Here is a 14408-nt window from a genome sequence, read left to right as displayed (position 1 = left end):
AATTCCGTGCCAAAGGAAGGATTCCGCGACGAATTCCAGATTCCGTGATATTTCGCGGAATCGCAGAAAACCCGGGGCCTTGCCTACAGTGTTTGTTGAAAGATGGCACAACACAAATTGCACCGCTGTGCCAAGCTTACCTGCTTTCGCGAGCATTTCGAGCTCTGACACAGACTCTGGTAGAGGCTCGGAAATTGCACTAACAGCTTCGGCCTTTGCATCTTTCTGGCTCTCATTCAGGAATGGTGTGAATGCAAACTCCCCTTCCAGGTGCTTTGGTCCCAGGAGACTGTTGAGGACAGATTTGGGAAGGACAGTTATCGTTTCCGACGAGTTCTCCGCTTCTGTCACTCCTGCACGCAAACAGAAACAGCGGACGTATAAACAACAACGGCTTTCTTTGTAAAAGTTTGCAAACAGATGTATACATTTACTACGTATCGCGCATCTGTAGTGGACCTAGCAGGGTCATGGTGAAACTCTGCTACATTCCCTACAAGCAACAAACCATAATAAGAACTGATAAGAAGCTAAGACAGTATATGTAGAGCCTGAAGTTTTAGGGTTTTACCCGATTCTTCCCCGAATTTGCACCCCGAATTGAAGGTTGCCTCTTTAGGGTGAAACCCGATTTTTACCCGGCAAATTACCCTCACTGGGATGTCTGTACGAATGAACTAACTTACTTGTTTGGCAGAAAAATCCAGTTACATCACCATTTGTACCAAACCACTACAATTAGTTTGAATAACTGAGCCCGGTTTCTCCCCAAATTTAACGTACTGGAAGTTTTTTCACCTGAATTTGCCTGAATTTAGTGCACATGTTTATTTACCCAATTTTTACCCAATGTAAAGTACATCCTTGCACCACCTTTCTCCATTGTGTCCGCCATGGTAGAAGCCACACTTCCGAACAGTGTCGAATTGCTTGCAGCAAATGCGAGCTCGGGACTGGTGATTTCGTGAATGCGCTTCTCTTTCAGGTAAGACTGCTCCAGGGTGTACGGTTGAGAGCCGACGTCCGATCCTCGCAGGATCTCCACTCGCAGGATGCCGTCATGTGGCCACTGTTGGGACATGTAGTCCAGGCAGTTGATGGGCGTCCGCACAAATGCCGCATGGACGTAGGCCAAGATGAAGAATGATACTAAGGCCTGCAAAAGGAGCGAAACATTGCATGCTTTAAAGGAGCACAGAAAGCGCTTCAGTCATGACCATTTTTTTCAAACCAAGCCGTTAACCTGACTGCTAAAACGCACCATGCAAAGTAATTTGCTCGACAGATGCACACGTATCGCGGAATGAAATTTTAAAAATTGTGAGCGCGCGTCGGTGGCAACGCCCGCAACTAGCCGCCAGAGTCACTTTGACGTCGTTGCGGTGCAACCTGCTAACTGGTTTGCTCGTTTGGAGAAGCGTCGTCTGCTACACAGAGACATAACTGGGAGCAGAAACGAAAAAGGAAAAAAAAGAAGTGTGAAAAGCGACGACCCCGAATGGAGCACGGCCTATCGTGTAACCGCGATGACATCACAATCTTCCTCCTCCACCTCCACCTCGTCACTTCAGCCTGCGGAGCGAGCAGAGTGGGAACGCGCACGGCGATGTTGGGGGGCGCTTTATTCCAAGAAAGATACTCCTTACAGAGAATTTTTTTCGTGTTAGTTGTCACGTTAAATTACGTCCTTTTTCGCAATTTCAAAGGAACAGAAAATCTTTTAGATGGCTCTCTGGGCTCCCTTAATGTTCAATTCATTAAAAAAAATTAATACCTGTTTTGGTAGCGTGGTCACCGGGGAATGTTCGGCTTGTTCACGTAGTAAGACATCATTTCACACGCATAACTACTACTACTACAGCCTGTGGTGTTACACGTAGGGTTACTTACGGTCATATTCTTATACGATCCTCAACTCCAGTGAGTGGAGAAAAGAAGTGCTCCTCCTCCGCTTGAGGAGCGATTGGGCTTCAACGAGGCATCAGAGCTGCCTCGTAGTGCTCGATGAAAGCGTGAAGGACTTCCTCCGCTCTGGGTTTTTTTTATAGTTTTTGTAGAAACTTGCGTGTTAGCCGTTCAGGTTGCACATATGCTACGATTTCTACCACCACTGTTCACAGCTACCGTTTGACTTGGCTTGATACAAACACCGTATTTTTTCACAAAGTATCGAAGTGTGATAATGTTGGAGTTGTGCAAGTAGTTCAAGAGACGTCATGCCCAATGGGGTCCCTCATTTCCCCGTATATGAAGGCCAGATCACAGAAGAAGAAGAAGAAGAAGAAGAAAAAGAAGAAAAAGAATGAAAAGAAGGAAAGGAAGAAAAAGAAGTAAAAGAAGTAAAAAAAGAAAAAGAAGAAAAAGAAGAAAAAACGAAACTGGCGGTTTTGAGTAAGATGCGCCATTCAAAAAGCATGGGGTTGAGACCTTGTTTTGACAGGGCCTTTATGTTCCCCAAAAAATAAAAACTGCAACAAAACTTCCTTTCTGAGGCTGAAACATAACACATCAGATGAACACCACACAAGCCTCAAGGTGCCAAACAACATGAACAACTGAAACATGGCACTCCTGTGCAGTCACGCAGAGATGCGTGGTTCAAATCTTGCCGCTGTCTGGCTTTCTCGACGACTGCCATATTGCAATTGTTCCGAGAAATGGCTACCAGCTTCCAAAGCTTGAGGCAGGGAAGCCCCATCTTGTGGAACGGCGGTTGATGAAGTCAGTTAGTGTCGGTGGCAGGTGTGGTGCTAACTTCTCATCAACTGCCATTCTTAAGATCATTGCTCGAGTGTTGGTGAGGCTTAACTGCTATGTTCGTGTTAATCACGCATGCATCTTACATTCCAGCCACACCTTGTATTTGTTCGACGTGATCGAAATGTGAAGCGAGTGATAAATTCGCCCTGTAGATAGCAAGGTAGAAATTAGAAATGTGCACCAGCATGAAACGTACCTACCTATGCGAGACGAAAGCTGCAAATACTTCGCAAAGGAGGATCAACCTACCTTGAGCAGACTAAAATACTCAAGTATCCTGCGCACGGATGGTGGAACAGCGGTCGCGTAGGCCAGGGCCACCCTCACAAAGAGTGCCTGGAAGAGCCGGTCTTGCACATAGTTCATGGGACCGCTGTTTACGCTGCGCGAGGGCGCCACGGGTGGCCGGTGGTTGTTGTTGGCCGCCCCCAGGAGGTGCGGGAGCATGCCAACGTTGAGAGCCATGGCTCAACTGTTTGTGTGTGAAGAGGATAAGCCTCACAGCATCACATGTGCCCTACATCGGGGGCACCTGCAAGAGACAAATCAGTTCCCTTGAGCCTGAGAAATACGCAAACAACACACGGAATAAAGTGGACGACATAAGCAGGGTGTCAAACTGAAACGTTTTTCGTCCCAGTTTTCGTTCCGTTACAAAGAAAACTGTTCAGTTCTGGTTCAGCTCCAGTGTAAAAAGCTAACTGTTCAAATCCGGTTCATTAATTATTTCATTAATTTACTGTTCATGCGCGACACCCTACATACTGTACCTTTCGGCACCCAGAATGGCAAGCTTCTGTTTCCTTGTATGTATATTAGGTTGGAGTTCTTGTTTTCTCTCGAGCATCCATGGTGGCCGATGGGACTTTCAAACAAGTAAGGCTTCACTCCGAAGGGCAAAGTGACCTGAAACGAAACAGTAGCAGACTCAATGAACATAGCGATATACAGAGAATACAAAAAGTGAATCAAAAGATGCATTTCAATAGTTACGTCTGATATACTGCAGGTTGTATAATCCTATGATGTATGGTCTATCTTGTGCAATTCACATACATTCTGTGCATTATGATACTATTGCATGAGAACACATACACACACACACACACACAAAAAAAACGTGACTATGTTCGATATCTTTCAGCACAAAGGTAACAATGGCTATGATCTGCAAATTGCATTGGTATAGAATTACGTGTTTTGCGTTTTGATATGACATCATCCGAGCAATTTGAGGGAAACTGCATTGAATTCTACCCTGCTATTTCTACGGTGCTATCTCAAGAGTAAAAAGCGAAACTGATCAGGAGATGAAAAAGATATGCGAGATCTAATGGTCGAACGTCCCTCCCGGGGAACCTACAATGACGTCAATAACAATGAGACTGTTTTCTAATGCAGGATACGTGAGCAGTATTTCGACGGTCGGAAGAGTTATCGGTGGGATCAATGACGTTGGTGACGCCAGAGACGATAGGGGCCAGCGACGGGGCCCAAGCGGAGCAGCGGCACTTGAACCAGCCACAGCCACGCGAAGTCACTGGTGTTATAGTGCACGAATCCGGTGACGCTGTGCTCTATGTCGAGGAAACGCTAAAGAACGGTTGGTGTACAGCTAAGACGAGACAGGACACCGGATTTCTGTCCCCCCAAGACGGAAGTATGCCTGTAAAGCACGCTTCGCCTCTATATGGCACATGATGTGGGAAAGCCTGCCGCACGGGAAGACACCATCCAGTTCGTCGATATCCTTGCACGCAAGCACCGTGCCACTTTCTTGACCCGTCCTTGTTTCTCGCGCTCTTATCTTTCTCCGTACCTTTGCCACAACAACTACAGCTCTACTAATTATGTATTCCGCGTGATGCCACACATTGGCGTACGATCACGTTCGAGCACGGTTACATGAGAGGGCGCGGCTGGCGCGCCCAGAATAGGGGGCACGATGCGTCGTGGGACATTATGCACGGATTGCGCTTAATCTTCGCAGATCCTCATTGTTTAGTACGTAGCAGACACCACCGCACTGGCCGCCGCGATTGGCTACGGTAGCAAAGAGTTGTCTGGAGGCGCTGCTGGTTACCTCGAGGAAAAGGAGGAAATCGGGTGGCTATTCGCACAAATTTTAGTACTGCTGCATCGCACGATCCGGATTGCGGCGCGTGGAGGCAGCGCCACCTACACACAGAGGGCCTGCTCAATGCCTGCCCAAAGTCGAGACGTCGTCTGCTTCGGCCAATCGCGGCAGAAGATTTCAAACGCAAGCCTTTTGTGGCTACCAGTGGTTTCCCTACGGCCGCCGAAAGCACGATCGTGATTGGCGGACTCTTAATAATAGAGCACTAAAGAGACCCCCATTTTTTTTTTTTTTTTCGTTTTTCGATGGAAAGTATTCTCCAACGAATAAAATGAGTTCCTGCGAAAGAACGATGATAGTGATAGTGATAGTGGCACCTAATCCCTTTTGATACAGGGCAGACGATGAGCGCAGATGACCAACAGGGCGAGCGCGAGGGATTTGTTCCGCAGTTCCGCACACTGCCTTTGAAAAATCCTCCTCCTCGTGAAAAGAGCGCATCGCAGAATGAGAGGACGTCGTGACGTGTGCTACTCCCCTCACGTGACCAGACCAGTGACGTACGGCGACACAGCTTAAGCATGTATAAGCGCGTGAGCTGCGAAGAAAAAAAAACGAAGGAACAAGGCACGGAGCCTTCTCGATGTCACGAGAGCACCGTGTCGGCCGTCCGCGGCTGCTTTCTCCAACAGTTTTTTTTTTTTTTTTTGTAAATTCTATTTCACAGCTATAACGCACAGCAGAGCGAAAAGATTGTGCATGATAACTCCTGGTGGACAGCTGGTGGGCAGGCAGGATTTCGAGCGATGTGAAATGTCACCTCATTGCTGCTTTAAAGGCTATGTCACGTCGGCTAAGCGATTAGGCATTGTTTATCTGGGTGGCGTTTGTAAAGACGTGAAAAAAGCGTAACGCGTTACATGTCGCGAACACACGGAACAATCTCAAAGAAACAGAAACCGAGACCGGTATCGAAAATAGCTCAGAAACAGAAACAAAAACTGCTACCGATGATCGTCTGGAAACGGAAACGAAAACAGAAACCGGTACCGGAAACGGAATCGGAAGTGTTATTTTGAATTTTCGGTACCCACACTTTAATTTGATGTAGATCGTAGTGTTGAGTGCGTACCGCAATCGAAATCCGTATTGCTCTGCACTATTTACTATACGTCGGTAAATTTACCTTCACGAACTTTTTCCTTTCTTTTTCTTTTCTCTTTCTTCTTCTTTTTCTTTTTTGCGACAAATAAGCGGACCGATCGCGTTCCTGCTGACATGTGTCATCAAGTGTGACGCCTGTGCGTCAAGACACGACGGAAACTCGCTTCAGGATACGCCAATCACAATGACGACAGGTGTCGGAGGTGTCACGGAAACTACGATGTGGACCCACGCGGTGAGCGCCGCTGATACGCTCAGAATACCTCTAATACCTCTGGCTGGATGCCGCGAAGACAATGCACTTTCTTTTTTTCACTTCCATTCACTTGGCATTGATGCGTTTCTGTGCTAGCGTTTCAAGGTCACTTAGCACGATGTGACAAGGCGCTATCGGCCACCTCGCACACGTCATACCTCGTTAATTACCACGAGAAATTTTAACCATGTGTGGTCCATGAGCGCCCGTTTAGCTCAAGACCAGTATATAGTAGGTCGCCGCGTTTCAAAGCGAACTGTCGGGCAGGCACTTCGTGAGGCACAAGGTGGCCTTCATGTTGTTTCATGTTGAAAATTGGAGGCACGGACAAAAAAAAAAAAAAAAAAAAAAAACAGAAACACAAAATCCTCAGACGCGGCAGAGTTATTCAATCTGGCCTTCACAACTTATATCCCAATGTCTTTTTTGTGTGTGTGTGTGTGTGTGTGTGTCCGTAGCCAGTAAAACTCAGACTTTCTTACAGTATGGAGGAACCTAATCAGTGACTACGACTCAATATTCTGTTTTGACCGTGCGACTGTAACATTCGTTGCATCACAAGCTCGATTTCTTGGCGCAGCGTTCTTCGTTCTTCTGGGTCGCACTGCACGTTACGAGGAGCCTATAACCCCGTTGCAGGCGTAGACCTTTCGACATCACTGCTGACATCATCAGACAAGATAGGTCACTGGATCCATTAAGTCAGCGTATTTCCTTATTGTAACCTCCATATCGATATTACGGTTACGAAATCCTCTTATTGAATGGCGAACACGCGTGTATCCTTGGAAGACGCGTGCCCTCAGTGAAGACAACAGAAGCTTCGAAGCGCCTGAGAACATGAAGGTTGAAAACTGGCAGTCCTCGAAAAAGCCGGTAATCAAGAGGTGCTGGATCGATATTCCTGACGTTGGTAGCAAACCGAGACCGCCTCTAGTCTAGCGTCACACTGAAACGTTTGAAGCGTCCCGAAGAGACAGTGCATGCTGATACATCGGAGCTTCTCCTGGAAGAGCCTTTTCCCAAGACGATGACGTGAACCTCATGCTTATACGACACTGGCCCAGTCGCGTGACATAGGCGCAAATTGTTCATTTAAGTGACGTGCTCGGGAAATATGGGGAGAAAAAAAAAAAGAACGACAGACGGCGAGCACGAGAAGCCGAGAAAGGCGACGGGCACGGCGAGGCAGCGTATAGTGGGTCCAAAAAAGCCTGGGACGCCTTGAGCTGTCAGTGATTCAGGAGGACAGTGTTGTTGAGACACCGTCTCCGTCGGGTCGAACATAGCAGGCTTCGAGCACGGTAAACATGACGTTCGCGTTAGAAAAGTACTTATGTTCAACAAAAATTGCTTTACATTCGACACGGAGGCATCGGTCAGTGTGGGTGGTACTGTCGACGTAGCGTTTCCGATTTCTGTGCACTGTTTTCCCCCCTTCGCACCTTATTCCATAGCTAGCCCCTATACACCGGGAAATACATAATTTCAGAACAAATCGCTACTTTATCCTCGCGTACTATACTCACACGTACGAGATCTTGACCGCGGACGTGCATAATGGTTTCGAGGGCATCAAGGACACACGTAAAGGGTCGACCGGGTGACTTTCATGGGTGACCCTCGCCGGCTGCGTCACCCTATGAAAGGGGGGTCTCTCGGGTTTATCTCGCCGTCTGATATATTAACGGCCGCTGCGAAATGCATCTTCGGCTAGCTATGTATAAGTGTCAGCGCGAAGCTGCAGCATGTGCTATACAAAACGACGTACAGGCAACAGAAGCATACAGTGACAGTTCGCTGGGGAACGCTTGGCGAATGTAAAAGCCAGTTATTGGTACTAGTTTGCAGTTAAACTGCAGTATGGTATTTAAAAAGTAATAACTGCTAGCTAAACTGAACATTTTGTAGTCAACTAGAGTAGTTAGGTTATTGGAGGCCGTTCTACCAACAGAGCCATGGGGGTGTAGCATCTTACTTCCGAAATAAAAATGAATGTAGCATTCACGTCCCTAGCAGCACAGAGAAATGAAAAAAAAAAAGTAATATGTTATAATTGTATGTAGCGAAATTACTGAAAATGGTGACAGCTTTGGGCCAGCACACGAAGAACGTGAAACCTGCTTTGATGCACTTGTTGTAAACCATTTGCTTTGAAACCATGCTGTAAACACATTTAATTTCGCGGTCTCAACTTTTTTCGCGAGTCCATTCGCAGTCATTTAATCTCGCGAATTCATAGGCTTCATTGGTCTATAGACTGGCCTCGTGATAAGCCAGAGACTGCCCGTACCGCAGTTGATAAAAGAGGCATGCACGCGCTTCTGCTGTAAAATAAGTTCTGATCAGAATCAGTAACCTGTACAACCAAACGTGACATCGAAGTTTGCGTTTGCAGCGTTCCTCGCGAAGTGTCAATTCTTGCCCGAAATTTCCGTATGTCCCCAATGTTCGTGGGATGCGCATGCCTCTATGCCACCAGAATTGCACTCCAGGACTTTACACAACTGTGACAGGCCTGCCATATGGGGCTGTCACACATGTCGCCACCCCAACCCGCATTCATGACATTACACCTAAACAACCAATCAAAAATTCAATAGATGGAGACGCGGAACACTTAGTGCGCTACACAACTTCCCATAACGTCGATTCTGTGACATATAGTGACCCGCGGAAGATTGACCCGCGGGACACTGGCGGAAGCCCCCTGTTGGATTGATTAACGAAAGTTCTGTCCAACTTGGAGTCACACTTCAGTACACCTATACATCACTGCACGGACACTCGACTTCTCCCACAGAGAGCTATTAAACGTTTTTCCGCAATGACTTCATTTGGGAAGTCCACAAGCTGGAAATCGCGTCCGAAGAACTATATGCACCGAGTGTTTTCCCAGGTGATGAACTCATCATTTGAGCCCCCTCCTTCCCTCCTCTCTGCTTCCGTTCCTTCTACTCATTTTTATTCTAATTTAATTCTCCACACTCCGAGGCAGTCACAGAAGCGTACCTTTTACAGTGGTACTATAAGTGCTGGTATAGGTATACTGAGCTAGGCAATCTGATCTTATCGCAGACTTATACTTCTCCCTTTTGTTCTTGTTCCTATCATCATCATCAACAACAACAACTACTACTACTACTACTACTGATGACGCATGGCAAGTCTGGTCTTTGGCAAGCGAGGTGTTCGAAGCAAACGCTGCGGGTTTATACTTCGTGGCCTTACGTTGCGAGACAGCTCGCGAGCGACGCCACAGAGCGGTCGGTAAGTTTCAGCACACGGCACACGGTATCCAACCACCCTCGCAAAAGACGGATAGATCCCGCAACGTTTTCAGACGTTTTCAGTGACTTCGAACACCGCTGAACAGGCGAACAGTTCATATTATCCACTCGAAACATTGTGCATTATCACAGCTCCCCGCTCGACGGGGTATACTGTAATCGAATAGGTCCCACGTAATGATTTCTGATAACCGAATAAGGTTTATTCGCATGATGTCATCCGCAGAAGAGAATCACCGTTGATAGCAGGTTTGCCAATGTATAGGTCCTCGGGTTTTAACTGCCCATGGTTTCACCCACAGCCGAAAATCATAACGCTGATCTATCCGAAGGCCGAAAGCCAAAGGGCCGAAAATTCATAACGCCGAACTGTCAGAAGGCCGAAAATAAAAATGGCGAAAAGAGACAGACGACCTAGGGTGAGCAGCCCAGATGACTACTGAAAGGGCTTGTTCTTTTCATCAGATTATGAAAAGTTTTGTGGCTCTGGTATTAGAAATCAAATAATTGGAATGCACAGCATTTGGTGCTCGGAAATAGACTGTCTAGAGAGAGAGAGAGAGAGAGAGAGAAAGCAATAATCTATAACATGTTTACTACAAAAAGAAAGTGCCTGCTGGATGAATAATGCCAGTGAATGACCTCCATCGCCCACATGAATTGTAGAGGAGGTGGTGACTCTGACGTGATAGCCAGCGCATACAATAAACAGATACAACAACACAGTGGTTCATATGTCTACTTTTCCCTTTTGTTTTTCCCCTAAGTGATCGAAAGTGCGTCATTAACTCAAAGTTTGGTGAAATGATTAGTTTGCTGCATCAATTCCCAACAAGTTCATCCTACTTATTTTGCAGAGCTATTTTTTTTTTTTTTTTCGTAGTTCGAATAACAGTTTTCGTATCTTGGGTTCCTTATTTTTCGGCCTTTCGATTATTCGGCTTTCTGTCTCTTCGGCCTTATGATTTTTCGGTGTTTCGATTTTTCGGCCTTATGACTGCCACCCACCAAGCTTAGAGAGACCTAGATCATGTCGGCGATTTCGCCATTTCGAAGATAGTCACCTCTGGAGGGGTGACGTCAGTGAATAAACTCTATACGACGTGGTAGCCATCCCCTCCCACTGATAGACATCTGTCCTTCAGTCCGTTTCACGACAATTCACCAGACCCTTCTAAACCAAGTTAAAATAAGCGGGCAACAGAGCCACCTCTGGACCACGCGGACTTGGTCACGTAATCTCGTCACTGTATATAATGGATGCAAGTCTCGTCTTGACCTTCGCATAGAAAGACACCCCGTTCCCCATATCATCCAAAATCGTGGACGTGCTCCCGGTGCGAAATACATGTATAGCCGCTCGGAATAGTATAGACAACAAAGAACGTCCTTCCAAGTGACAGCGGTGTAGCTCTTGAAATTCCAAGGAGACCGGGACAAGTAGTAGCATATGCTGGAGTTCAATGATTACATTATCTTTTCACCAGGACTCCATCTCAATTGTGTGATTCTCCGCAACCGCGTTCCCCTGAAGTCGCGAGGAATGTCGCCTCATGAATAACCGGAGAAATGCTGCGCAAAGTTAGCGAAACCACGTGACGATATGTCCGTCTAGAAGGCAGCAATAAGAGGGCATTCGTAGGCATGCATTATTTGATTTCCAATTATCCAATTACAGTGAAAGGGCGCAGACTAGCTGGTTCCTAATGACAAGGATGAGACCCGAGACAGGTGAATTTGTGAACAGATAATTTGTTGTCTGTTAATTTTTCACCTGTCTCGGGTGGGATCCGGAAAAATCGTCCCCGGAGAAAATGTCCCCCGGAAAAAACGTCCAGGGAGAAATCGTCCCCGGTGGGAACCTAGGTTAGAACTGGGTCCTAGGTTAGTTTTACGAGGTTAGGTTAGTTTAGGCTTGTTTCTGACAGTTCACCATGCGGTTGAGGGGGCCTACCCACAGCTGGGCACGCGCGCCGTTTGACGAAAACTACTTTTCTTGCGGGGACGATTTCTCCGGGGGACGTCTTTTTCGGGGACGATTTTTCCTACACCCGTCTCGGGTGTCCTCCTTGTCATTGATTTCTGATACAACAGCCACAAAACTTTTCATAATCTTACGAAAAGAACAGTCCCCTTCAGTGCTTTGTCTTCCCTTTCTTTTTGCCATTTTTTTTCGGCCTTGTGACAGTTCGGCGTTATGATTTTTCGGCCTTTTGGCTTTCGGACTTATGATAGTTCGGAGTTATAATTTTCGGCCTTTTGATAGGCTTCCGCAGGGGAGGAGGTGTAGCATCCAGTGGTAGCATCGTCGTGAGGTCGGGCTGCACTCTCGCGGCACCTCTTCCAATCCAATGGTAGAGTGTAGTATAAAAGACTATCTCTGCTGAATCCAATGCGGGAATCCAGTGCTGTGTTTGTGTCGCCCTTCCTAAGCGTTACCCTGCACTGGGGTTATTAACCATTTTAAAATGAGGCAACAAACAGCCCCGTTTTTAACCCTTTTCAATGTGGGAACTTGCACGGTTTGCGCAAGTAATACACAATTTCCATATTCGTGTCGCCCTAGCGGCGAAATGTCGAACCTCGTATCTTACCCCCAGTAATCATGGCGACACTCATATGGACTGACACGTCACGTGTCAAAGTAGCAAGAGAAGAGAAGGATGTGGAAAGAGTGAAAGCGCGTCTTGGTCGAACAGCGTCACAACTTGTTCGCAAAGCGTCGTAAAGTCACGGCGTCAAACGTCCACGTAACTTCGAAGCCGATGACTTCATGGCGGTCGCCTGGTGACTGCGCATGCGCATACGCTGACTCGGAAATGGTCCACTGAGGTGCAAGAACGCGTCTCCGGAACTCAATGGCTCAACGTCATACATGCAATGCTACTAGACGCCGGACACTCCATCGACAAGTGCAAGGTTGTGCTAATGTTTTCACAACGGCCGAAGGAAAGCGAAGCGGAAAAACTCCCTACGGGTGGGTGGTTCGTGTTGGAGGAAAGAAACCACCGCGCACCTCATCTTACGGCAATCGGCAAGAGGAAGGAAGCGACGGCGATGGAAATAGGAAGTACCTCAAGCGTGTCAAGGCCACTGGAAATGCTAGATAAGTAGTTGCCTGACCTCCGCAAGAAGTTGTTCGAGCGTTGATTCGAATGGCACGTAAATAAACAGCGCCTTCATTACTGTGCGTACATACGATTCAGCGATGCGCTGTAAATAATCAGTCTGTATATTTTCCCACCACCTCTATGCATACACAGTACATACCGAGATGGTGAGCGCATGTATCACGCATTGAGGGTCTTGCTGAGGTGTACGAGCGTTTCGTGTGAACACGAGACACCAAAAGTGTGAGTTCGTGGGGGTAACTGTTGAAGGTTGTTTCTTGTGCGCTGCCAGTACAGTGCCATTGAAACGCTACACCCGAAAAGGCACCCACAAACAAGCCATTTCATACTGCTTGGATGCAAAGTGTTTGTCGTATCACACCACGCGGAACTGCGCAGTTGAAAAAGGGCCTGGGGATTCCACACCTGAAATCTTGGTGTCGTTCCAGAAGAACCTGGAATTTGGCGCAGCAAACAATGACTACAGCTTCGTGCAAACAAGAAAAGTCAGGTGCCGTGCGGGGACGAGGAAAACACACCATCAAATTTGCCGCTTTCGCATCGCCCTGCGCCTGCAGTGGCACAATGCCCAATGCGCCGTCCACTGAAATCTACCGAATTTAAGGGAGCTTGCAAGCGAAGTGTTGCAAATTTATGCATTGTGCTTAATGGCGAACTAAAGTACAAACACTTCTCCCCGCAAAATGAAAGACGTCGTTACCTTGAGAGCAATACAAACGGAACGCGATTCAACCGTTGCGTCGTTCGTGATTTATGCGCAAACGGAATCGTAGCAGCGACAATGAGGATAGCCTCCTATTGGTCGCCTCAAACGATCTCGCACGATGATTGGACAAATGGTCTGAGGAAACCAATGACAGGCCGCTCTGCATTGCCGTCCTTCTTGAAAAGGACAGAAGAGGGAAAGAGTGAACTACGAGGTCTCTTCTATTTGGCCTGCACCACCGACACTAGTTCAGGGGAGTGCCGATATAGTGCAAGAGCGTGCGCCGCCGGCTGAGACAGTGCAAGCGTAGGTTCAACAATAGCGCTTCCAAAACGAACAAGCGAGTGCAGGTGCACGCCACTACTCTGCTGTCCGTCAGCGGCAAATGTCATGTTCTTTATGATTGCCTTTCATTTCATGTATACTGTTTGTTTGCGTTGTGCTTCGTTCGCTTTTCTAGTCATTGGAACAAGTGTTTGTGATGGCTCTGTAACTGTAAGCAGTTTTGGAGCTGCTAGGTTCCGACAGCAACAACCACGACGAATCCTACTTGCTTGCGCGAAAGGGAAGGAAGATTGCCGTCGTGTTCCTGGCTATCACGGGAACATTGTGGGAAGATACTACGAATACGAGTTTTTGTTTTTCCTACTTTCTTCATCTCTGTATATTTTTATGGAGAAAAAAAATATCCGCCGCTCCAAAGCTTGCGCCTTTCCAGCGCAGTAAAGACATTGCCGTACAGGCAAAAATTGGAATGATCCGTTCGGTTAGTTCTCAAATATAACTGCATTATCGCTACTCGCGACAATGCAACTGATGCATCGCACACATGTCAAGGAACCGTCAGCGTTACAAACGCGTCGTCTGCTCCGCGTGTACCCATACTGCACTTCCTGTCCAGCAAGCGCAGGCCGGCCGTGAACTCGTGCAGAACTAGTGCTGCACCGTTACAAAACGAATACGAGAGTGCAGAGGGCGCGAGCGGCACTGACAAAACGAATACAGAAGTGCTGCACCGCGTGAA

The 14408-nt window shown here is 47.3% G+C and overlaps 1 protein-coding gene across 1 annotated transcript in view; it reads right to left on the bottom strand.

Annotated features, from left to right (window-relative positions):
- LOC135391069 (membralin-like) overlaps positions 1–14408 on the bottom strand; it is a 73552-nt gene that overhangs the window by 26631 nt on the left and 32513 nt on the right. Inside the window, exons 3-6 of the mRNA XM_064621163.1 lie at positions 3531–3666; positions 3010–3292; positions 874–1156; positions 141–353 (exon numbers count right to left, since the gene is read on the bottom strand). Coding sequence (XP_064477233.1) covers positions 141–353; positions 874–1156; positions 3010–3225 — 712 coding nt within the window. The 5' untranslated portion in view covers positions 3226–3292; positions 3531–3666. The remainder of the gene's footprint in view (positions 1–140; positions 354–873; positions 1157–3009; positions 3293–3530; positions 3667–14408) is intronic.

The sequence above is a fragment of the Ornithodoros turicata genome, chromosome 4 (genome assembly GCF_037126465.1).
Source record: "Ornithodoros turicata isolate Travis chromosome 4, ASM3712646v1, whole genome shotgun sequence".
In the NCBI taxonomy this organism is placed as follows: domain Eukaryota; kingdom Metazoa; phylum Arthropoda; class Arachnida; order Ixodida; family Argasidae; genus Ornithodoros; species Ornithodoros turicata.
Note: the sequence above shows the minus strand (reverse complement) of the source record. Positions and strands in the feature narration are given on the sequence as shown.